The sequence below is a fragment of the Dendropsophus ebraccatus genome, chromosome 8, assembly GCF_027789765.1.
Source record: "Dendropsophus ebraccatus isolate aDenEbr1 chromosome 8, aDenEbr1.pat, whole genome shotgun sequence".
NCBI classification, from domain to species: Eukaryota; Metazoa; Chordata; class Amphibia; order Anura; family Hylidae; genus Dendropsophus; species Dendropsophus ebraccatus.
Genome location: NC_091461.1, coordinates 80133125 through 80159360, shown reverse-complemented (window position 1 = coordinate 80159360; position 26236 = coordinate 80133125). Strand labels below are relative to the sequence as shown.

General features: G+C 44.7%; 1 protein-coding gene across 5 annotated transcripts in view; it reads right to left on the bottom strand.

The window, feature by feature from the left end:
- Positions 1-3023: 3023 nt before the first annotated feature.
- Positions 3024-26236, bottom strand: part of LOC138799481 (zinc finger protein 182-like) — a 42672-nt gene continuing 19459 nt past the window's right edge. The window contains exons 1-5 of one of the 5 annotated variants that reach the window (XM_069980723.1): positions 23856-23943; positions 9395-9473; positions 8288-8346; positions 6531-6639; positions 3024-4870 (exon numbers count right to left, since the gene is read on the bottom strand). In XM_069980723.1, the coding sequence (XP_069836824.1) occupies positions 3507-4870; positions 6531-6639; positions 8288-8346; positions 9395-9428 (1566 nt within the window). In that variant the 5' untranslated portion in view covers positions 9429-9473; positions 23856-23943 and the 3' untranslated portion in view covers positions 3024-3506. Of the gene's footprint in view, positions 4871-6530; positions 6640-8287; positions 8347-8551; positions 8613-9371; positions 9474-23855; positions 23944-26236 lie in introns of those variants that run through there. The other 4 variants (XM_069980726.1, XM_069980727.1, XM_069980722.1 and 1 more) reach the window with 4 other exon arrangements.

Genomic DNA, 26236 nt, shown 5'->3' with positions numbered 1-26236 from the left:
AATGTTAAGGGCTTGAGGTCGCCCCAGAAGCGAATGATGGTGCTCAGACATCTTAAAAAAATGCGACCTGATGTGGCCCTTCTTTAGGAAACTCATTTTGAATGAGAATGAGGACAGAATGAATAAATTATGGGTGGGCACTGTTATAGAGTCCACAGCAATTCATAGAAAAGCTGGGGTTTTAATATTGCTCAAAAAACATTTTGCATGCACCACAAGCCAACACACTTCAGATCAATACATACCTCCTCTGATAACGTTGAGATCCACAATGTATATGGACCTAACGATTCTAACAAACTATTTTTCCTTTCCTTATCTGCCCAGATAAATACCAGTTCTTCCTCTCATATCATAATGGCGGGAGATTTCAACTCTGTACCATCAGCTTTAGAGGACAGGAGATGCGGGAACTCGGGGGGGGGGGGGGGGGGGGAAGGAGATTGACAGCCCACGATGACAACTATGGTGTGTTTCTTAGTGACAATAGGTTGGTAGATACTTGGAGACACCTGCACCCGGATGGGAGGGAGTACTCCTTCTACTTCCCGGTTCATGATTCATGGTGCAGGATTGACAATTTGTTGGCCTCGGTCCCCTTGCTCAGCAGAGTGCTTAAAGTGACTGTACCACCAGGCCCAGGTTGAAGCATTGGAGGCGGGCCGACCCACCCCCAGTGGGAAGAAACTCCAGCTCCTCCATTAGAATCAATGTAACCCTATCATAGAGGGGCGGGGGTTTCCTCCCACTAAGAGTAGGTCGGCCCGCCTCCAGTGCGTCAGCCTGGGCCTTGTGGTACAGTCACTTAAAACATGACATGGCGGATATAGTGATCTCAGATCACTCTGTTCTCTTTTGTGAATTATCAAATATAATACCCAGGGGCACAGATTTCCAATGGAGATTCCAACTAGGCATATCTCAGGAGGCGGACTATCAGGCTATCATGAAAGGCTGGTGGACGGAATATGCATCCCACAATGCTTCCCATGTTTCCAACCCCCAGCTTTTCTGGGACGCGGCCAAAGCGAGCGGTGCTGAGAGGCCACATCATGGCCTATGTTTCCTCTAAAAAGAAACAAGCTGCTGATAAGGTGCGAGCCTTTGGCATGAAGCTGCGATCTGCCTATACCTCCTTTCTGTCTACTCCTGACGCTCCTCATAAGGAGATGTGGTGTCAGGCGAAACGGAACTATGAGGAATAGTTGTTTCGTAAGGAGGAACTGGGAAGATCGCAATTTAATGCCCAAATGTTTCGATATGGGAACAAGGCAGGGCAACTACTTGCTAAATTTGCCAAAGGTCCTCGTCCTGTCTCCCATATTTTGCAGATTAAAGATCATATGGGCAATGTACATACACACCCTAAAGAGATCAATGATATTTTTCAAACCTTTTACTCTCAGTTATGTGGAAGGGACCCTTCTTTCCCCTACTGTACCTATGCCTTGGCTAGATCTAATACCTGCCCTAACGGAAGAGGAGGCTTCCACTTTAAACTCCCCGGTAATTTTAGAGGAGGTTAAATTGGTCATCTCCCATCTTAAAAAAATGAAATCCCCGGGACCTGATGGGTTTTTGGGGGAATTTTATAAAATTTTAGTGGATGAAACCTCCCCATCCCTATTATCCCTATATAACTCCTACCTGGAAGGGAAACATGTTCCTGGACAAAGCAATGTAGCCCATATAGTAGTGTTACCGAAGCCTCTCTGACCTGGATCTTACCGCCCGATATCCTTAATAAATGCGGACCTAAAAATCCTGACCAAGATTATGACGGACCGCCTATCCTTAATGTTGCCACAACTAATTTCCCCTGTCCAGGTGGGATTTGTGAAAGGCAGAGAGGCAGTTGCCAATATTAGAAAAGTGATGACAGTACTGGATTAAATTAATGTGAGGCCGTCCTCGCACCCATCCCCAGCCATATTGTCCTTAGATGCTGAGAAGGCTTTTGATAACGTGAGCTGGGGATGGCTGCGAGGGGTTCTGCATAAAATGCGATTTTCTATGGCGTTTCAGAATCTTATTCAGGCCCTTTACCAGGAGCCTTCGGCACATATTTCTACTCCCGGTTTCCTGTCCCGGCCCTTCCCCTTACAAGAAGGAACAAGACAGGGGTGCCCCCTTTCCCCCCTGCTATTCAATTTAGCTATGGAGCCATTAGCAAGATATTTCTCCACCAGTTCCTTGTTCCAAGGTATACGGGTTGGGGAGCGGGAGGTGAAAGCAGCACTTTTTGCTTTCACCTCCCTCAAAGGATGGATAGCGCTACGCATGGCAGTGACTAATGAAAGATGGTGTGAGACACATTTTAAGATCATACATCACGCCACTTATGGGTTTTTCCTACCTAAAAACCCCTCAGATCCAAACAGGCTGACAGCGTGCTCAAAATGTTCTACCCCAGGGACGGATCTTTAACATAGTTTATTGCAATGTCCTTAAGTCCAAGGGGGAGATTTATCAAACATGGTGTAAAGCAGAATTGGCCCAGTTGCCCCTAGCAACCAGATTCCACCTTTCATTTTCCAAAGAGTCTGTGAGGAATGAAAGGTGGAATCTGATTGGTTGCTAGGGGCAACTGAGCCAATTTCACTTCACACCATGTTTGATAAATCTCCCCCCCAAGTCTTTTGGTAGCGAATAGAGATGAGCGAACCTCGAGCATGCTCGAGTTGATCCGAACCCGAACGTTCGGGTTCGGATCAACTCGAACACGATTCGCTCATCTCTAGTAGCGAACCTTTTGAGTAATAAATTACATGTCTTGATTTTATTTTTGTCTTTTTGATTTCTTTTGTTTCCCGATGTGTCGTATTTCATTTGTCCGACTACCTTGTACTTATGACTAAGGGATTAGTTTTGTTGATGTTTGTGTTTTAAAGTGATAAAAACCAGTAAAAAGATATAAAAAAAAAAAAGAATAAACTTACTATGTCATGTTTACAGGGGTTAATTATAAGTAATCATCCTATACTACAGAAGCACTCAGGACACTGGTCAGCCATGTTGTTGTACTCACTTTTTCCCTTTCTTCTCTTTATTGGATGAGTAACACATTAGTGTTTTTTATAACAAATAATAACACAAATTTTGCATCTATATTGTTTTTACAGCTGGTCAACAGACTGGGATTAAGAGTTTTATAAGTACAGTCACACAATAGTCAAATACAGAAGAGAGCGAGATAAAAAAAAAAAATCTCTTATAATGACAATTGATACATAGAAGATTGTTGGCAAAAAAGACCACTAGGTCCATCTAGTCCGCCACCCTATTAGTAAATTCTTTCTTAATATCTTTCAGTTATTGTAGATTTACCAACCACATCTACTGGACGTTTGTCCCAAGCATCTACTACTCTTTTGGTAAAGTAATATTTTCACGTGTTTCTGATCTTTCCCCCAAAAAATCTCAGATTGTGCCTCCTTGAATTAAAAACTACATCCAGACAATCTACTTCGCTTTCAGGCTTCCTGTTACAAGTTAGTTATCAGCTGCTAACTTGTGTGAAGAACCTTGTGTCTAAGGAGATTTGACTTTTGTGTAAAACACTTGCCGCACTCAGGACAAGAATAGGGCTTCTCTCCTGAGTGAACCCTCTGATGTGCTAGGAAACTAGCTTTCAGTCGGAAACTTTTGCCACAATCTGAACACTTAAATGGCTTTTCGCCAGTATGTATGGTGAGATGGTGGAGAAGATTGGTTTTCTGGTTGAAACGTTTGCCACAATCAAAACATGAAAAAGGCTTCTCGCCTGTGTGAATGATCTCATGCTTCAGAAACTCAGATCTGTACATAAATGACTTTCCACACCGAGAACAATGGAATGATTCTTCACGGGTAGCAGCCTTGTGTTTTATGGAGCGGTTTGTCTTATCGCTATTCAAGCCCACACATTTTGGGGGTTCATCATTGGATTGGGCATCAATATCTGGCCCTCGGCACTCTGGACACGATCTTGGCTTTTCTTCCTCTTGACAGTTTAATGTCTGTGAAAACTCTTTTCCACAATCTAAACATGAAAATGTCTTCTCACATGAGCGTACCTTCTGATGCATGACAAGTCCTGATCGCTGAGTAAAAGACTTCCAACACTTTGGACATGTAAATGGCTTCTCTCCTGTGTGGATCCTCTGGTGCTCCACAAGAACTGACTTACGTGAAAAGCATTTTTTGCACTCAGAACATGGATATGGTTTTTCACCTTTATGGACTTTCTCATGAACATTAAGTTTAGACTTGCTGGTAAAACATCTACCACACTCAGAACACGTATATGGCTTCTTGTCTTCCTCCTGTCCGACGGCATCTGGCTTCTGGATATCCTTCTCCCTGCAATTTAAACAGGATATCTCTTCCCCACGTGTGTGACTATTTAACTTCTCTGTAAAACCTTTTCCGCAATGAGAACAAATAAATGACTCCTCCTTGGCATGAATGCGCTGGTGCACAGCAAAGCTGGACTTTTGGGTAAAACGTCTACCACATTCACCACATGAGAATGGCTTCTCCCCTGTATGTATCCTCTGATGCTCCACAAGGATTGATTTGCGTGTAAAGGATTTACCACATTCAGAACATGGAAAGGGCTTCTCCCCAGTGTGACTTCTCTGATGTCTAATGAGTGCTGCATGCTGGGTAAAACACTTATCACACTCAGTGCAAGGAAACATTTTACCCCCAATATACACTGTGGTAACAATGTCTGAGTTATCAATGTCACATTCATCTTGATCAGAGGTATCTGTGCTCTGAAGGGCGGAATGTGAATACTGCAAGAAGTCATCATCTTCTATTTTACAGTTCAATGTGAAAGACAGCTGGCTGTCCGACGAGCTCCTGCTGTCCTCCTGGTGTTCACCTGTTAACAATACAATACAGATTATACATACATATAAAAGTATAAAACACTTGAGCCACAGTAAAATTGCAGTCTTTTTACTCACCCGCCCCCTCCCCCCAAAAGGCAACTTTTTAATCATTTTTAATTCCATGTTTTGTGTAATGTGAGCTGATCAAAAATTGGCAATTCTAGTCTACCAGTATAGGTGATACTTCTGAAAAGTAATCCCATATTGGTAACTACAAGCTACAGAGAATTAATTTCATGGAGCTGTGAGCATTTTGACCCCACAGAGCCCCACACACCTTGCACTACTCATGGTGTGTATGTCGAACCAAAGTATATGGGGTATGGGGACTATTGTTGTGGTCCTTTACATGCTGGTGTAATAAAGTGCAATGCTTTCATACTGCATTGTATTATACATATTAACTTCACACTGACAAGCAGAACCCTATTAGACATTGCCTTAGGGTCTGATAGATATTAGTACATGGCTGACTTTGAGGCCAATATTTTATGTCCAGCAATTGTATTGTGGAGAATTGATGATGTACCTAGATGCCGCAGTCACTATTGATTGCAGCATCTAGAGCATCTAGTACCCCTACTCAGGCGAAAATGTTTTTCTTTCAAATCAAGTGGTTTCAGAAAGTTATATAGATTTAAAATTTACTTCTATTAAAAAATCTCCAGCCTTCCAGTACTTATCAGCTGCTGTATTGCCCTACAAGAAGTGGTGTATTCTTTTCAATCTGACACAGTGCTCTCTGCTGGCATCTCTGTCCGTGACAGGATCTGTCCAGAAGAGTAGCAAATGCCCATAGAAAACCTCTCCTGCTCTGGACAGTTCCTGGCATGGACAGAGGTGGCAGCAGAGAGCACTGTGTCAGACTGGAAAGAATATACCACTTCCTGCAGGAAATACAGCATCTGATAAGTACTGGAAGACTGGAGATTTTTAAATATAAGTAAATTAAAAATCTATATAGCTTTCTGAAACCACTTGATTTGAAAAAAAAAAGTATTTAAGGGTGCCTTCACACACACCGGATCCGCAGTGGTTTTCACACTGCGGATTAGCAACGAAATCCGCTGTGGATCCAGTGTCAGAGCTTCCTTATGAGAATACATACTCACAGTGGGATTGACATCCTTCTGCAAATATGTAAGTTAACCCCCCAAGGGCAGTCGTCTGCTGGTCCCGCTCAGCCAATCAGTGCACTGCCCCGCCGCAGGCACTGATTTGCTGAGTGGGACGTCCTGCCGAGAACCCCCGATGCAAGCAGGAGTGGCGAGGAGGTGATGTATGCTCCGGCCGCCGGGATGTCAATCCTGCTGCAAGTATGTATTCTCATGGGGATGCACTGACACTGGATCCGCGGCGTGAAATCTGCTGCGGATCCGGTGTGTGAGACCATCCTAAAGAAGTTTAACCACAAAACTAAATGAAGGCACATCACTTTTGTCTGGCAGGAACTCCATGAATCTTCACACCCACAGTGCTCTTAGCCACCTGCTGTGCAGGCAAATACTAAACAGTCACATACAATTAGGTAAGTTCTCCAGAGGCAGGGGACTCAGATTCCGATTTCCACCAGTTGTAAGTTATAGCATGTCTTAGCAATGTGTAATAACATTATAAGATAGGAACACCCATTTTATGGTCATTAATCACCTGTAACAATATCTGTAATTGCTTCATCCTCTTTCATAGTCACAGGAATCTCCTCTTCTTCCACCTTAATATCATCTTTAACAATGATATGCAAACTATGAATTTCATCCTATTTTTTTAAATGAAGATCAAAACATTAAAGGGGGTTGTGTCATTAAGAAAACTTGGTGAAATAACTACGTGAAATACGTAAGCATTTCTATGCAAGCCTTTCTGAAACTGTACTATCTGAGAGAAAAAGATGTATTAATCCTCCATTTAATAACCTGCTGCCCTTGGTTACAACCCACTAAGACGGGGCAGGCATGCTCAGTACAACTGCAGTCTACAGGAAGTACTGGCGGCTGGTCCCCAGTCTGCAAGCATGGGGAAAGTCTGCAAGATTGCGGGAAAGTGTGTGCACTGTTGCATGGCAACAGCGAGTCACAGTTCAGAGAGCAAACCATGAAGTGATTTGGTCCAAGATTTAAAAAGCACATTTGTACACCTTTACTATATGAATGTGGTGCACATCTGATTTTACCAACTTTGCTTCATTGCACAACCCCAATCAGGGCCGGCTCCAGGTTTTTACGGACTCTTGGGCTACAGAGCCTCAGTGAGCCCTTCATCCATCCATCCACTATACACCCACCATCTACAAACTATGCCGTGCCAAATCCCACCTGCTATCTCTTTCAATGGGAGGCCTCGCGCACGTCCCCTCTCCGTCCCTCTTAGCTCAAAGAATTGACATGTCAATTTTTTGAGTGGAGAGGCGCGGAGAGCAGAGGCGTGCAATGCCTCCCATTGGAACAGATAGCAGACAGGATTCGGCGCAGAGTCCACAGGCGGAGGTTCCAAACGTAATTTCTGCACCGATAGCGTAGTGTGAATGGGCCCTTAGGTTGCGGACCATTGGGTCATGTGATATGGTTCTCCCCCCTCCCCTCTGTTCAAGACGCTGACAGGTCTTACTCCTTCTTTGTCTTCTGATGTTCAGCCAGCTTAACCTGCACTACAGTGAGCAGGCATAAAGCGTAACTGTTATGTTTTTTTTTATTGCAGAAATCAGTAGTATAAGCGATTTTAAGAAACTCTGTAATAGGTTTCATCAGCCAAAAAAGCTTCCTTCTGTACTCAAGAAGCAATCTCCCAGCCTCCCCCCCCGACTTCTTATCTGTGCATTATCAGGCAAACACGTCTTCATTACAGAGAAGCCAGTGAAGACGGGTTCTGCTCTCTCCATTGTAAGCCTATGAAGGGGGGAGGGGCTGAGGGAGATGAGGGAGCAGGAAGAGGTGACATGAAGGTCAGCTGTTTGTAGACTCTCTGGGCACCTAAAACGCTAAATTCAGGTGTCAGAAAGGTCAGTGCTTATCTATGAACTTACTGAGAGAAGATCGCAGGGTGTTGTGCTGTGCAGAAATCCTCCGTGCTCAGTCACTCCTAACAGCCCCTCCCCTCTCCATAGCCACATAATGGACACAGAATTCCTGCTTCATTTGATGTGAGGGGGGAGGCTGGGAGATTGCTTTTTCAGTCCAGAAGGAAACTCTTTTGGTTTATAAAACCTATTACAGAGTTTCTTAAAATCGCTTGTACTGTTGATATTTAATGTTTTCAGAAAAATGACCCTGAAATGATAGTTACGCTTTAACATTACAGTACTGGGCCCCGGCACTTGCCCGTATAAGCCCAGTGCTGACACCAGCCCTGCCTTTGATAGTAGTATATAAGACATGAACAACAATCAGCAATTGTTCAGGTCCATGTACCTCATCATTTGGGAATTCTTGAGAAGAAAGCGGACTGGAACAACCCTCTGACGAGTCATCTGCAAGAAAAACGATCACTTTATTCAGTATTCAATAGTAGCTTCAGCTTCAGTATAAAAACCTTGCATTTTATTTCAGGTAGATTTCCACTTAACATGGACACTCATCTCACTCAGCCTACTCTATACAAATCTGACACAAAATTTTTTTTTTTAGACTGTGAGCAGCACCTTATTTTATCTATGCTGTCTAAATAATACAGACCTTACTGTAGGCGAATCTTGGATTCTAGATGAGAAACATGCTTGTCTATGGAGTCCTTTATCTATGGATCAAACATAAGCAGCATGACAATTGTGGTCAGTATGATCAACTCAAGTGTTTGACCGAAGAGACCCCAGAAGTATATGGACAATACTAGTAGATTTCAAAATAAGTTTCTATGGTCTCCTACTTCCTGTTGCATTGTAAGTTCTTCGCATAATGCAATTCAAAGAGATCCAGTAATCAGAAATATTTTCTAGCTGTGGCAACAATCTTGCAAAAGATACGGTAGCACATGGCATATGTGATCTATGAAAAACTTACAGGAGGACTAGGGGTGGGTTCACACGTACCGTATCCGCAGAGGATTTCACGCTGCGAGTTTGCAGCGAAATCCACTGCGGATAACATCCCTGTAATTTTCAATGAGATTACATATTCGCAGTTAGATTTTCATCCTGATGTGAGTATATAAATGCCGTCCCCCTTAATTCGCTGCTGCCCGGAACATACTTTACCTGGTCAACTTTACCTGGTCAGATGCAGCCAGAGCGCGGACCAAGTAAAGTATGTTCTGGGCGGTGGTGGGTTAAGGGGGACGGCATTTACATACTCACAGCAGGGCGACAATCTTGCTCCAAGTATGTAATCGCTATGAAAAAGACAGGGATGTTATCTACAGCGGATTTTGCTGTGAACTTGCAGTGTGAAATCCGCTGTGGATATGGTATGGGTGAAAGACCAGAAAAAATACACACGCTTCAATAATTTCTTATTTCTTCTCTGATGACCAGACCCAAAATACTGTTCTGTCTTTTACCATTAATGAAAGTCTCCTCATACCCGATGATGTGAAGGGCCTTTGGTTCTCCATCATACTGTCCTTCTACAGATCCTTGTTTCCTTCTGAATGCTCCCACTCCTCCATGGAAAAATAGAGATTTACAGCAATAACATTAATGTAGACTACATAATCCCAAATAGATCCATAAATAAAAAGATAACAGGCGCACATGGCATAATATTTATCACGAGAGTGAACTAATATAAATTTACAGTCCTTCTGATGTCTTACTTGGTCTTGGCCAGTCTCACCCACTGATTGACAGCCTCCCATTTTATCCAAAAGCAAGGTCCAACAGCATCCACAGTAGAAGATTCTAGGCTATAACTACATAATGTATAACTACATGACAAAAATATGTGAACTATGCACCGCCAATATTACAGGGTGCTCAGTAGATGACAGGAATATTAATAGTACCAAGCAAAAAAGAAAGAAAAGGCCTGTCATATATACTCACTGGCACACCGAACAAATAAAGTAGAAAATATCTATCCTTATTTCACATAAATCAAAGTAACAAACATCACACTGGGACATAAACAGTTAAAAACACACAAAATACATCAAAGGGGCCCCACTACATATAGGGAAAGGCACCCAGGACACATTTCGACAAGCATAAATGGCAAGGACCATATCTAACCAATAAATCTGAAGTGATAACTATGCCCCACTACTGTAAACAGTAAATAGGAGAAAAAACACACAGGGAATTGGTACTCTCAGTGCCAGCGCTGACCATAAAGGAATGTTAAAAAGCAGCTCCAAACTAGGAAAGCAAAGACAAATTTAATAAATAAAAATATGATGAAAAAAATTAATTACAGATGTATATTAACCCCTTCGTGCTGCAGCTAGTTTGGGCCTTAATGACCAGGCTAATTTTTCAAAATCTGACCTGTCTCACTTTATGCTCTTAAAGCTCTAACGTATGCTAGCTTTAACGTATGCTTTAACGTATGCTAGCGATTCTGAGATTGTTTTTTCGTCACATATGGCACTTTGTTAGTGGCAAAATTTGGTCACTACTTTGTGTGTTTTTTGTGAAAAAAATCAAAATATCATGAAAAATAAAATAAAATAGCATTTTATGAACTTTGAAATTCTCTGCTTCTAAAAAAAGAATGTCGTATCACATAAATTAGTTACTAAGTCACATTACCAATATGTCTTCTTTATTCTGGCATAATTTGGTAAACATATTTTACTTTTTTAGGGTGTTATGGGGCTTAGAAATTTATCAGCAAATTATCACATTTTTGTGAAAGTTTCCAAAACTGATTTTTTTTAGGGACCAGTTCTTTTTTTAAATGGATTTAGAAGTCTGGTATCCTGAAACCCCCCAAAAGTGACCCCATTTTGGAAACTACACACCTTAAAGAATTAATCTAGGGGTATAATGAGCATTTTTTTTTTTTTTATTAATTGTATTTTTATTAAAATTTTTCAAACTTTAAGACAAACAATGACAATATTTCAATCTCGCCAATAATACAACACGTATTCACGTTTATGGCGCCTTTGGGTGTTTAAATAAAATTAAACAAGTTAACATTTCGAATCCTCCATGTATCAGACAGAAGAACAAAAAAAGAACAAAAAACAAACAAAAACAAAACAAAACAACAAAAAAAAGAAAAATAAAAAGGGGGGGGGGGGTGTAGACAGGACGTCGGGCACAGAAGACACAGGGGGGGGGGGGGTAGAGGGAAGGAAGTGGATAGGGTCTGTGATCTACTAGGGCCTGCCAATTCATGGAACCCCAATGCGAGTGGACTCTTTATCCGCCCAGTATATGTCCCACAAATTCCAGACCTTTTTAAGTTGGTCTGACCTATTATTGATCATGGCCGTCAACTGCTCCATATTCCTTACGTCCAGGATACGTGAGTACAGGTCATTCTTAGTGGGGACCACCGTTCTCCTCCAGAACCGGGCTATCAGACATCTGGCCGCGGTAAGAATATGGAGCAGCAGTTTCATGATTTTGCGACCCAGTTTCGTAGAGGGCACATTGAATAAATAGAAAACAGGGTCTAAGGGGATATTTAAGCCACTAAGTTCTTTGATCAGATCTCTCACCAGTTCCCAATAAGGGACTATCAAGGGGCATGTCCAATATATATGTTGGAGGGATCCCACTCCCCTTCCACATCTCCAGCATACTTGGGGCAGCGCTGGATTCATGGCATGAAGGAATTCAGGCGTATAGTACCAAAAGTACATCAGCTTGTACTGATTCTCTTTATAGGTCGTACATATGGAGGTTTTAGCTGCCCTATCCCATATCACCCGTCAGATAGAATGGGGCAACCGTTTACCAAAGAGTGTTTCCCATCGGGTCATATAAGGATATCTAATATCAGTTTCAGGAATAGAACCCTTCAAGATGCGGTAGATATCAGAGATCAGCCCTTTAGTGGAGACCCCCGCCTTACATAGCCTCTCGAAGTCCGTAGGGAGAGAATAATGAGCATTTTAACCCTACAGGGGCTGGAGGAAAGTATTCACAATTAGGCAGTAAAAAAAAGGAAAATATAAATATTCCAATAATATATACGTTTAGATTAAATTAGCTTTTTTCAATGCAGATTTTGCTGCGGAAGTTTCCGAGCGCCAGATGCGTTTGCAGTGCCCCTGTAGTGCAATCAGAGTAAAATCTCGCCATAAGTCACCCCATTTTGGAAAGTGCACCCCTCAAAGAATTCATTTTGGGGTGTGGTGACCATTTTTACCCCACAAGTATTAGAGGAAAGTATTCAAAATTGGCCAGTAAAAATGAAAAACTCGAATTTTTCCAATAATACACTCACCGGCCACTTTATTAGGTACAACATGCTAGTAACGGGTGGTCTTCTGCTGCTGTAGCCCATCTGCCTCAAAGGTCGACGTACTGTGCGTTCAGAGATGCTCTTCTGCCTACCTTGGTTGTAACGGTTGGCTATTTGAGTCACTGTTGCCTTTCTATCAGCTCGAACCAGTCTGCCCATTCTCCTCTGACCTCTGGCATCAACAAGGCATTTCCGCCCACAGAACTGCCGCTCACTGGATGTTTTTTCTTTTTCGGACCATTCTCTGTAAACCCTAGAGATGGTTGTGCGTGAAAATCCCAGTAGATCAGCAGTTTCTGAAATACTCAGACCAGCCCTTCTGGCACCAACTACCATGCCACGTTTAAAGGCACTCAAATCACCTTTCTTCCCCATACTGATGCTCGGTTTAAACTGCAGGAGATTGTCTTGACCATGTCTACATGCCTAAATGCACTGAGTTGCCGCCATGTGATTGGCTGATTAGAAATTAAGTGGTAACGTGCAGTTGGACAGGTGTACCTAATAAAGTGGCCGGTGAGTGTATGTTGGTTTAGTTTGAAATTTCTTAATTTGACAAGGAACAGGAGAGAAAACGTACCCCTAAATCTGTAACGCAGGTTCTTCTGAGTAAAACGGTACCTCATATGCGGGCTTAAACCACTGTATGGGCACACAGCCGGGCTCAGAAGGAAGGGAGCGCCAATTAGCTTTTCCAATGCAGATTTTGCTGAAGCGCCAGGTGCGTTTGCAGTGCCCCTTTAGTGTCAGCAGAGAGAAAACCCCCCCATAAGTCACCCCATTTTGGAAAGTGCACCCCTCAAAGAATTCATCTTGGTGTGTGGTGAGCATTTTGACCCCACAGGTATTACAGGAAAGTATTCAAAAGAAGACAGTAAAAATGAAAAACTCGAATTCTTCCAATAATATGTTCGTTTAGTTTGAAATTTCTCAATTTCACAAGGAACAAGAGAAAAAAAGTACCCCAAAATTTGTAACACAGGTTCTCCTGAGTGAAAAGATACCTCATATGTGGGCGTAAACCACTGTATGGGCACACAGGAGGGCTCAGAAGGGAAGGAGCGCCAATTAGCTTTTTTCAATGCAGATTTTGCTGCAGAAGTTTCCGAGCGCCAGATGCGTTTGCAGTGCCCCTGTAGTGCAATCAGAGTAAAATCTCACCATAAGTCACCCCATTTTGGAAAGTGCACCCCTCAAAGAATTCATTTTGGGGTGTGGTGACCATTTTTACCCCACAGGTATTAGAGGAAAGTATTCAAAATTGGCCAGTAAAAATGAAAAACTCGAATTTTTCCAATAACACACTCACCGGCCACTTTATTAGGTACAACATGCTAGTAACGGGTGGTCTTCTGCTGCTGTAGCCCATCTGCCTCAAAGGTCGACTTACTGTGCGTTCAGAGATGCTCTTCTGCCTACCTTGGTTGTAACGGTTGGCTATTTGAGTCACTGTTGCCTTTCTATCAGCTCGAACCAGTCTGCCCATTCTCCTCTGACCTCTGGCATCAACAAGGCATTTCCGCCCACAGAACTGCCGCTCACTGGATGTTTTTTCTTTTTCGGACCATTCTCTGTAAACCCTAGAGATGGTTGTGCGTGAAAATCCCAGTAGATCAGCAGTTTCTGAAATACTCAGACCAGCCCTTCTGGCACCAACTACCATGCCACGTTTAAAGGCACTCAAATCACCTTTCTTCCCCATACTGATGCTCGGTTTAAACTGCAGGAGATTGTCTTGACCCATGTCTACATGCCTAAATGCACTGAGTTGCCGCCATGTGATTGGCTGATTAGAAATTAAGTGGTAACGTGCAGTTGGACAGGTGTACCTAATAAAGTGGCCGGTGAGTGTATGTTGGTTTAGTTTGAAATTTCTTAATTTGACGAGGAACAGGAGAGAAATTGTACCCCTAAATCTGTAACGCAGGTTCTTCTGAGTAAAACGGTACCTCATATGTGGGCTTAAACCACTGTATGGGCACACAGCAGGGCTCAGAAGGGAAGGAGTGCCAATTTACTGGAGCAAAACCGCAGCTAGTAATGGTTATTAGAATAGCGCAGTTACTAAAATAAAATAAAAAAAATGAGATTACAGGTAATGTGGGGTGGTTATGGACAGTCTGGGGTGGTTATGGGCAACCTGAGGTGGTTACAGGTAATCTGGGGTGGTTACGGACAACATGGGGTGGTCACGGGCAACCTGCTGTGGTTACGGCAACCTGGGGTGGTTACGGGCAAAGTGTGGTGATTACGGGCAACCTGCAGTGCTTACAGACAATCTGGGGTGGTTACGGGCAATGTGGGGTGGTTACGGATAAACTGAAGTGCTTATAGGTAATATCGGGTGGGTACCTGTAATCTGGCATGGTTACCGCAATCTGGAGGGGGTCATTGGCAATTTGGGGTGGTCAGAGGCGACGTGGTGTGGTCAGAGGCGACGTGGCGTGGTCAGAGGCGACGTGGCGTGGTCACGGGCAACCTGCTGTGGTTACGGGCAACCTGCTGTGCTTACAGACAATCTGGGGTGGTTACGGGCAACCTGCAGTGCTTATAGACAATCTGGGGTGGATACGGGCAACGTGGGGTGGTTACGGGCAATCAGCAGTGCTTACAGACAATCTGGGGTGGTTACGGGCAACGTGGGGTGGTTACGGGCAACCTGCAGTGCTTACAGACAATCTGGGGTGGATAAGGGCAACGTGGGGTAGTTACGGGCAACCTGCAGTGCTTACAGACAAACTGGGGTGGTTACGGGCAACGTGGGGTGGTTACAGATAAACTGAAGTTCTTATAGGCAATCTGGGGTGGGTACCTGTAATCTGGCATGGGCACCGCAAATCGGAGGGGGTCATTGGCAATTTGGGGTGGTCAGAGGCAATGTGGTGTGGTCAGAGGAGCCGTGGCGTGGTCAAAGGCAGCGTGGTCAGAGGTGACGTGGTCAGAGGTGACGTGGTCAGAGGTGACGTGGTCAGAGGTGACGTGTCGTGGTCAGAGGCGACGTGTCGTGGCCAGAGACGACGTGGCATGGTCAGAGGCGACGTGGCGTGGTCAGAGGCGACGTGGCGTGGTCAGAGGCGACGTGGCGTGGTCACGGGCAACCTGCTGTGGTTACGGGCAACCTGCTGTGGTTACGGGCAACCTGCTGTGATTACGATCAACGTGGGGTGGTTACGGGCAACCTGCAGTGCTTACAGACAATCTGGGGTGGATACGGGCAACGTGGGGTGGTTACGGGCAATCAGCAGTGCTTACAGACAATCTGGGGTGGTTACGGGCAACCTGCAGTGCTTACAGACAATCTGGGGTGGATACGGGCAACGTGGGGTGGTTACGGGCAACCTGCAGTGCTTACAGACAATCTGGGGTGTTACGGGCAACGTGGGGTGGTTCCGGGCAACCTGCAGTGCTTACAGACAATCTGGGGTGGTTACGGGCAACGTGGGGTGGTTACGGATAAACTGAAGTTCTTATAGGCAATCTGGGGTGTGTACCTGTAATCTGGCATGGGCACCGCAATCTGGAGGGGGTCATTGGCAATTTGGGGTGGTCAGAGGCAATGTGGTGTGGTCAAAGGCGGCGTGGTCACAGACGACGTGGTCAGAGGTGACGTGGCGTGGTCAGAGGCGACGTGGCGTGGTCAGAGGCGACGTGGCGTGGTCACGGGCAACCTGCTGTGGTTACAGACAATCTGGGGTGGTTACGGGCAACCTGCAGTGCTTACAGACAATCTGGGGTGAATACGGGCAACGTGGGGTGGTTACGGGAAACCTGCAGTGCTTACAGACAATCTGGGGTGGATACGGGCAACGTGGGGTGGTTACGGGCAACCTGCAGTGCTTACAGACAATCTGGGGTGGTTACGGGCAACGTGGGGTGGTTACGGATAAACTGAAGTTCTTATAGGCAATCTGGCATGGGCACCGCAATCTGGAGGGGGTCATTGGCAATTTGGGGTGGTCAGAGGCAACGTGGCGTGGTCAGAGGCAACGTGGCGTGGTCAGAGGCAACACGGCGTGGTCACGTGCAATCTGGGGGGTTATGTGCAACCTGGAAGGGTTACAGACAATCTGGGATTGTTACTGATAAGCTGAAGTGCTTATAGGTAATCTGGGGTGGGTACATGTAATTTGGGGTGGTTACGGGCAATCTGGAGGGGGTCACGGGCAAAGTGCGGTTGTTACGGGCAACGTGCGGTGGTTACGGGCAACGTGCGGTGGTTACGGGCAACGTGCGGTGGTTACGGGCAACGTGCGGTGGTTACGGGCAACGTGCGGTGGTTACGGGCAACGTGCGGTGGTTACGGGCAACGTGCGGTGGTTACGGGCAATCTGGGGGGGGTTAGGGGTAATTTGGGAGTAAACTGCAATTATTACTATAATAAAAAGTGTGTGTTTTATTTTTTTGTATGTTTGTCACTTTTTGTACTTTATACATTCATTTTCACTGTATTACTATGATTACTGTGATATTTTCTATCACAAATTGGTTTCTGGCACCCCTAAATTTTCAGAGTTGGCTGGTTGTGGAGCGCATGCGCACTTCATAACCAGCCAGGACGCCGAGGAGGAAGGAGCTCCAGGATCAGGTAACGTATATGGGGTGACTGGGGGACGGGGGGTGACTGGGGGGGTGGGGGGCGACTTTGGGGGGACGGACACATCACTTTTTATCCCCTGTCACCAATCATTTATGGTGACAGGGGATAAAAAGTGCCGGGATGCACATGGCACAAGCGATCAGCGGTATATATATATATATATATATATATATATATATATATATACCGCCGATCGCTTGTACCGGGACTTTTCCATCGCTGTGAACAGACTAATGTCTGTTTTCCATCGCTGTGAACAGACTAATGTCTGTTAGTCTGTTCACAGCGACAGCGGCGGCCATCTTGGAAATGATGGCCGCCGGGGGAGGGGGGTTATTGATCGCCCTACTAGGGGGGGCTGATCTGAGGTCTGGGGGACACCGGTAATCCCCTTTACCGACGGCCGCCGCTATAACGTTAATAGCGGCGATCGTCGGTACGGGGGGGATGGGGGCCGTCCCGGCCCCGCTATCTTATTCTCTGCCATCACCGTAAAAAGCTGATGGCAGCAGATTAAGGACCCTTAGTGACTGCCGTAAAAAGCCGTATCGGCGGTCACTAAGCGGTTAAATAAATGGCACTGTATAACGCGTTTCAGGAGCATCAAACCTCCTTTCTTCAGATACAGAGTCCCTTTATTACAAGGGAGAGAAAAAGAAGAAAAAAGCGAGCATCGGCGCCTCGTGTGATACCTCAATACACCAAGGATAAGGATTATGTGAGTAGGTGCTCTGGATGCCACTTGGGCTTTGTGCATATCACACCAACAGGGTACAAATCCGAATACAGGGTCTTGTTTGGTGACAGTCCACTGTATAGGGGCCTACTACCTCTAGGGACTGCTAGGCTGACTGTACCAAAAACACAGGATACTCCCAAAATAAAGGGGCCCGTGGAGAGAGTAAGTGAATAAAATAAAAAGGAATTAAGGTACTCACGGTCAGCGCTGTCCACATAGAGACGTGGCCAAAAGATTAAATGAATGAATTTAATATAGTGAAAAATATATTTAAAGGACAAGTGCCATGAAAAACTTTTTCCCAGTAATTGAAACACATTACAAAGTTATATAACTCTGTAATATGCTTCAATCACCTATCTGCCTCCCTTCCCTGTCTTTTCCCCCCTCCACCCCCCACCAGGAAGTGTCCTGACTCACACAGACCTGATTACTGTGGTCACCAGGCAGCTCCTTCTTGTGAGGATGAGTCATCAGCAGGAGGGCTGCTCTAGGTCCTGTTACACAAGCCTCCCCCTCCTTGTCAGGTGACTCTGCTTGCTCAGCTTATCTTCTCTAGTGACATGACTCCTTCACTCACTGAGTCCACGGCAGCACGAGAGAGGGTATGAGGGGAGGGGGGAGCTGCCTATGTGCCGGGGAGGGAAGATAAGCAAGTGAGATGTGACAAGTGATGGCTTGTTCAGCCAATCGGAGGTGAGCAAGCCTGTCACCTGACAAGGCAGGGGAGGGGGGAGGCTAGTGTAACAGGAGAAGGAGCTGAGAGAAGAGCTTGGTGACGGTGACGACAGTAATTAGGTCTGTGTGAGTCAGGACACTTCCTGGTGGGGGGTGGAGGGGGGAAAAGATAGGGAAGGGAGGCAGATAGGTGATTGAAGCATATTACAGAGTTATATAACTTTGTAATGTGCTTCAATTACTGGGAAAAAGTTTTTCATGGCACTTGTCCTTTAATATAGCACAAATATGACGCGTTTCGAAGACATACGTCCTCTTCATCAGATGCACTTTGTTTGATCTGATGAAGAGGACATATGTCTTCGAAACGCGTCATATTTGTGCTATATTAAATATATTTTTCACTATATTAAATTCATTCATTTAAGCTTTCGGCCACTTCTCTATGTGGACAGCGTTGACTGTGAGTACCTTAATTCCTTTTTATTTTATTCACTTAATTTATTTATTGACCTATATTGAGATTTTTTAGTATTTTCTAGACCACGTTTATAATGTATATCTAATAAAGTGTTTAAGTTTTAAATCTACATGTTTTGCAGTGATAGGGTGATTTCTTGTACATGTAGTACACTCATGTCCACCGAGCATACGGGTGAAAATTTCAGTGATTTTTTTTTTAATGCTCTGCAACAGCTTTGGCAGGGAATGGGCAGGGCGGAGGACTGTGATGAACAGCTTAGGGAAAGCAATGCATTCTGGAACTTGTAGTACCGAGCAACTGCTCAACCAGGAAGTACAAACTCAAAATACAGAACTAAGACTCCTTAAGCAAATGGATTTTTGGTAGTTTCAGAACTGGGTAAGAGAGCGAAGCAAGGCTACATGTTTCTGCAGCAGGTTTATTTTTTTGTACCTCAAGTTGGAGTACTCCTTTGAAGGGGTAATCTAGCGCTACAAAAACATGGCCACTTTCCCCCTACTGTTGTCTCTAGTTTGGGTGGGGTTTTGAAACTCAGTTCCATTGAAGTAAATTGAGCTTAATTTGCAAACCACGCCTGAACTCGAGACAACAGTAGGGGGAAAAGTGGCCATGTTTTTGTAGTGCTGGATAACCCCTTTAATTCCTGCAACAAAGTTCAACGCAGAACTTATCTTAAAAAAAAAAAAAAAAAAAAAAAGGATTATTGATTGCAAATTCTGCTTCAAGTGCCCACAGTGAGAATAACTAAAGATATTGGACAGAATATTCAAGTCCTAATAACCAGTCATAGACAGGACAGGAGTATTTTTATATTATAATCAAACAAAGTTCACTACAGTCTGCTCTTCCTGTATTGTAATAATTAAGAAAACTAAAGTACATTTTTTCAGTATTACCGTACATTATTCACAGAGAGGACACCAGAAGCTGCTCCCTCTGAAATATATTAACAAGCCACACTGCTCCTCCTGCAATATATATCCCACAGACAGGACACCAGAGTCTGCTCCTCCTATATAATATAGGAGCAGACTCTGGTGTCCTGTGTGATGTATAATATAGGCTATATTATACATCACACAGGACACCAGAGTCTGCTCCTCCTGTACTATACATCACACAGGACATCAGAATCTGCTCCTCCTGTATTATACACCACACAGCCAGGACACCAGAGTCTGCTCCTCCTGTATTATACATCACACAGGGCACTAGAGTGTGCTCCTCCTGTATTATACATCACACAGTCAGGACATCAGAGTCTGCTCCTTCTGTATTATACATCACACAGTACACCAGTCTGCTCCTCCTGTATTATACGTCACACAGCCAGGACACCAGAGTCTGCTCCTCCTGTATTATACATTACACAGCCAGGACACCAAAGTCTGCTCCTCCTGTATTATACATCACACAGGACACCAGAGTCTGCTCCACCTGTATGTGAATGACACATAAAAAACACCATAGTCTACATCTCCTGTTTGGTAGAACAAACGATTGATACAGCAATATAAATCACCTTATTATACATCTTACAGGACACCAGAGTCTGCTCCTTCTGTATTATACATCACACAGGACACTAGAGTCTGCTCCTCCTGTATTATACATCCGACAGCCAGGACACCAGAGTCTGCTCCTCCTGTATTATACATCACACAGGACACCAGAGTCTGCTCCTCCTGTATTATACATCCGACAGCCAGGACACCAGAGTCTGCTCCTCCTGTATTATACATCACACAGGACACCAGAGTCTGCTCCTCCTGTATTATACATCACACAGGACACCAGTCTGCTCCTCCTGTATTAAACATCACACAGGATACCAGTCTGCTCCTCCTATACTGTACATCACACAGGACACCAAAGTCTGCTCCTCCTGTATTATATATTACACAGGACACCAGAGTCTGTTCCTCCAGTATTATACATCACACAGGACACCAGAGTCTGCTCCTCATGTAATGTACATCACACAGCCAGGACACCAGAGTCTGCTCCTCCTGTATTATACATCACACAGGACACCAGAGTCTGCTCCTCCTGTATTATACACCACACCGCCAGGACACCAGAGTCTACTCCTCCTGTATTATACATCACATAGGACACCAGAGTCTGCTCCTCCTGTATTATACATCACATAGGACACCAGAGCCTGCTTCTCCTGTATTATACATCACACAGTCAGGACACCAGAGTCTGCTTCTCCTGTATTATACATCACACAGTCAGGACATCAGAGTCTGCTCCTCCTGTATTATACATCACACAGCCAGGACACCAGAGTCTGCTCCTCCTGTATTATACATCACACAGCCAGGACACCAGAGTCTACTCCTCCTGCATTATAATCACATAGGACACCAGAGCCTGCTGCTCCTGTATTACACATCACACAGCCAGGACACCAGAGTCTGCTCCTCCTGTATTATACATCACACAGGACACCAGAGTCTGCTCCTCCTGTATTATACATCACATAGGACACCAGAGCCTGCTTCTCCTGTAATATACATCACACAGGACACCAGAGTCTGCTCCACCTGTATTATACATCACACAGTCAGGACACCAGAGTCTGCTCCTCCTGTATTACACATCACACAGCCAGGACACCAGAGTCTGCTCCGCCTGTATTATACATCACACAGGACACCAGAGTGTGCTGCTCCTGTATTATACATCACACAGTCAGGACACCAGAGTCTGCTCCTCCTGTATTATACATCACACAGCCAGGACACCAGAGTCTGCTCCTCCTGTGTTATACATCACACAGCCAGGACACCAGAGTCTGCTCCTCCTGTATTATACATCACATAGGACACCAGAGCCTGCTTCTCCTGTATTATACATCACACAGGACACCAGAGTCTGCTCCTCCTGTATTATACATCACAGAGCAAGGACACCAGAGTCTGCTCCTCCTGTACTATACATCACACAGTCAGGACACCAGAGTCTGCTCCTCCTGTATTATACATCCGACAGCCAGGACACCAGAGTCTGCTCCTTCTGTATTATACATCACACAGGACACCAGAGTCTGCTCCTCCTGTATTATACATCACACAGGATACCAGTCTGCTCCTCCTATACTGTACATCACACAGGACACCAAAGTCTGCTCCTCCTGTATTATATATTACACAGGACACCAGAGTCTGTTCCTCCAGTATTATACATCACATAGGACACCAGAGTCTGCTCCTCATGTAATGTACATCACACAGCCAGGACACCAGAGTCTGCTCCTCCTGTATTATACATCACACAGGACACCAGAGTCTGCTCCTCCTGTATTATACATCACACCGCCAGGACACCAGAGTCTGCTCCTCCTGTATTATACACCACACCGCCAGGACACCAGAGTCTACTCCTCCTGTATTATACATCACATAGGACACCAGAGTCTGCTCCTCCTGTATTATACATCACATAGGACACCAGAGCCTGCTTCTCCTGTATTATACATCACACAGTCAGGACACCAGAGTCTGCTTCTCCTGTATTATACATCACACAGTCAGGACATCAGAGTCTGCTCCTCCTGTATTATACATCACACAGCCAGGACACCAGAGTCTGCTCCTCCTGTATTATACATCACACAGCCAGGACACCAGAGTCTACTCCTCCTGCATTATAATCACATAGGACACCAGAGCCTGCTGCTCCTGTATTACACATCACACAGCCAGGACACCAGAGTCTGCTCCTCCTGTATTATACATCACACAGGACACCAGAGTCTGCTCCTCCTGTATTATACATCACATAGGACACCAGAGCCTGCTTCTCCTGTAATATACATCACAGGACACCAGAGTCTGCTCCACCTGTATTATACATCACACAGTCAGGACACCAGAGTCTGCTCCTCCTGTATTATACATCACACAGCCAGGACACCAGAGTCTGCTCCGCCTGTATTATACATCACACAGTCAGGACACCAGAGTCTGCTCCTCCTGTGTTATACATCACACAGCCAGGACACCAGAGTCTGCTCCTTCTGTATTATACATCACACAGGACACCAGAGTCTGCTCCTCCTGTATTATACATCACACAGGACACCAGTCTGCTCCTCCTGTATTAAAAATCACACAGCATACCAGTCTGCTCCTCCTATACTATACATCACACAGCCAGGACACCAGAGTCTGCTCCTCCTGTATTATACATCACACAGTCAGGACACCAGAGTCTGCTCCTCCTGTACTATACATCACACAGTCAGGACACCAGAGTCTGCTCCTCCTGTATTATACATCACACAGCCAGGACACCAGAGTCTGCTCCTCCTGTATTATACATCACACAGCCAGGACACCAGAGTCTGCTCCTCCTGTATTATACATCACACAGGACACCAGAGTCTGCTCCTCCTGTATTATACATCACACAGGACACCAGAGTCTGCTCCTCCTGTATTATACATCACACAGGACACCAGAGTCTGCTCCTCCTGTATTATACATCACACAGGACACCAGAGTCTGCTCCTCCTGTATTATACACCACACAGGACACCAGAGTCTGCTCCTCCTGTATTATACATCACACAGGACACCAGAGTCTGCTCCTCCTGTATTATACATCACACAGGACACCAGAGTCTGCTCCTCCTGTATTATACATCACACAGGACACCAGAGTCTGCTCCTCCTGTATTATACACCACACAGGACACCAAAGTCTGCTCCTCCTGTATTATACATCACACAGGACACCAGAGTCTGCTCCTCCTTTATTATACATCACACAGGACACCAGAGTCTGCTCCTCTTGTATTATACATCACACAGGACACCAGAGTCTGCTCCTCCTGTATTATACACCACACAGGACACCAGAGTCTGCTCCTCCTGTATTATACATGACACAGGACACCAGAGTCTGCTCCTCCTGTATTATACATCACACAGGACACCAGAGTCTGCTCCTCCTGTATTATACATCACACAGGACACCAGAGTCTGCTCCTCCTGTATTATACATCACACAGGACACCAGAGTCTGCTCCACCTGTATGTGAATGACACATAAAAAACACCATAGTCTACATCTCCTGTATGGTAGAACAAACGATTGATACAGCAATATAAATCACCTTCCGCCAGTCTCAGCAATGTCTCCTGTTACCCGGAAGTTATGGGTAGCACTTCCTGTCAGCACTCTCCTCCTGCCCTGAGGGTAACAGCTCACAGCAAGAACGCTGGGCAAACCCACAATAGAATCAGCTGTTTCGGTTCATAGTACACAAAGGGGCCGACAACTACACTTCCCATGATCCTCTTGGTGGTTTCACCACTGTCATTGACGTAATTAAAAGGTCTGTGTACAGATTGCCGAGCATCCCATAACACATCCCATAACATAACACATCCCATAACACCATAACATGATCTGCTGCCTGCTACTGCCTGGGAGTGTGGAGGGGCAGGGAAAGTAGAGAGAACAATGTATATGTATACTGATAGAGATGTACTGTAAGGATAATAGACAAACACTGTTCACTATCTACACTACACCCACTTCTAGACTAATGTACAGGTAATGTCTGGTGTATACACTACACTACAGCCTCTGCAATACTACTGTACAGGTAATGTCTGGTGTATACACTACAGCCTCCGCTATACTACTGTACAGGTAATGTATGGTGTATACACTACAGCCTCTGCAATACTACTGTACAGGTAATGTCTGGTGTATACACTACACTACAGCCTCTGCAATACTACTGTACAGGTAATGTATGGTGTATACACTACAGCCTCTGCTATACTACTGTACAGGTAATGTATGGTGTATACACTACAGCCTCTGCTATACTACTGTACATGTAATGTATGGTGTATTCACTACAGCCTCCGCTATACCAATATACAGGTAATGTCTGCTGTATACAGTACACTACAGCCTCTGCTATACTACTGTACAGGTAATGTCTGCTGTATACACTACAGCCTCTGCTATACCAATGTACAGGTAATGTCTGCTGTATACACTACTCTACAGCCTCTGCTATATTACTGTACAGGTAATGTATGGTGTATACACTACAGCCTCTGCTATACTACTGTACAGGTAATGTAGGGTGTATACACTACAGCCTACGCTATACCAATGTACAGGTAATGTCTGCTGTATACACTACACTACAGCCTCTGCTATACTACTGTACAGGTAATGTCTGCTGTATACACTACAGCCTCCACTATACTAATGTACAGGTAATGTCTGGTGTATACACTACACTACAGCCTCTGCTATACTACTGTACAGGTAATGTCTGCTGTATACACTACAGCCTTCGCTATACCAATGTACAGGTAATGTCTGCTGTATACACTACAGCCTCCGCTAGACTAATGTACAGGTAATGTCGTGTATACACTACACTACAGCCTCCGCTATACTAATGTACAGGTAATGTCTGCTGTATCCACTACACTACAGCCTCTGCTATACTACTGTACAGGTAATGTCTGCTGTATACACTACAGCCTCCGCTATACTAATGTACAGGTAATGTCTGCTGTATACACTACAGCCTCTGCTATACTACTGTACAGGTAATGTCTGGTGTATACACTACAGCCTCTGCTATACTAATGTACAGGTAATGTCTGGTGTATACACTACAGCCTCCGCTATACTAATGTACAGGTAATGTCTGCTGTATACACTACACTACAGCCTCCGCTATACTAATGTACAGGTAATGTATGGTGTATACACTACAGCCTCTGCTATACTAATGTACAGGTAATGTCTGGTGTATACACTACACTACAGCCTCCGCTATACTAATGTACAGGTAATGTCTGGTGTATACACTACAGCCTCTGCTATACTAATGTACAGGTAATGTCTGGTGTATACACTACAGCCTCCGCTATACTAATGTACAGGTAATGTCTGCTGTATACACTACACTACAGCTTCTGCTATACTACTGTACAGGTAATGTCTGGTGTATACACTACAGCCTCCGCTATACTAATGTACAGGTAATGTCTGGTGTATACACTACACTACAGCCTCCGCTATACTAATGTACAGGGGTAATGTCTGGTGTATACACTACAGCCTCTGCTATACTACTGTACAGGTAATGTCTGGTGTATACACTACAGCCTCCGCTATACTAATGTACAGGTAATGTCTGGTGTATACACTACACTACAGCCTCCGCTATACTAATGTACAGGTAATGTATGGTGTATACACTACAGCCTCCGCTATACCAATATACAGGTAATGTCTGCTGTATACAGTACACTACAGCCTCTGCTATACTACTGTACAGGTAATGTCTGGTGTATACACTACAGCCTCCGCTATACTAATGTACAGGTAATGTCTGGTGTATACACTACACTACAGCCTCCGCTATACTAATGTACAGGTAATGTCTGGTGTATACACTACAGCCTCTGCTATACTACTGTACAGGTAATGTCTGGTGTATACACTACAGCCTCC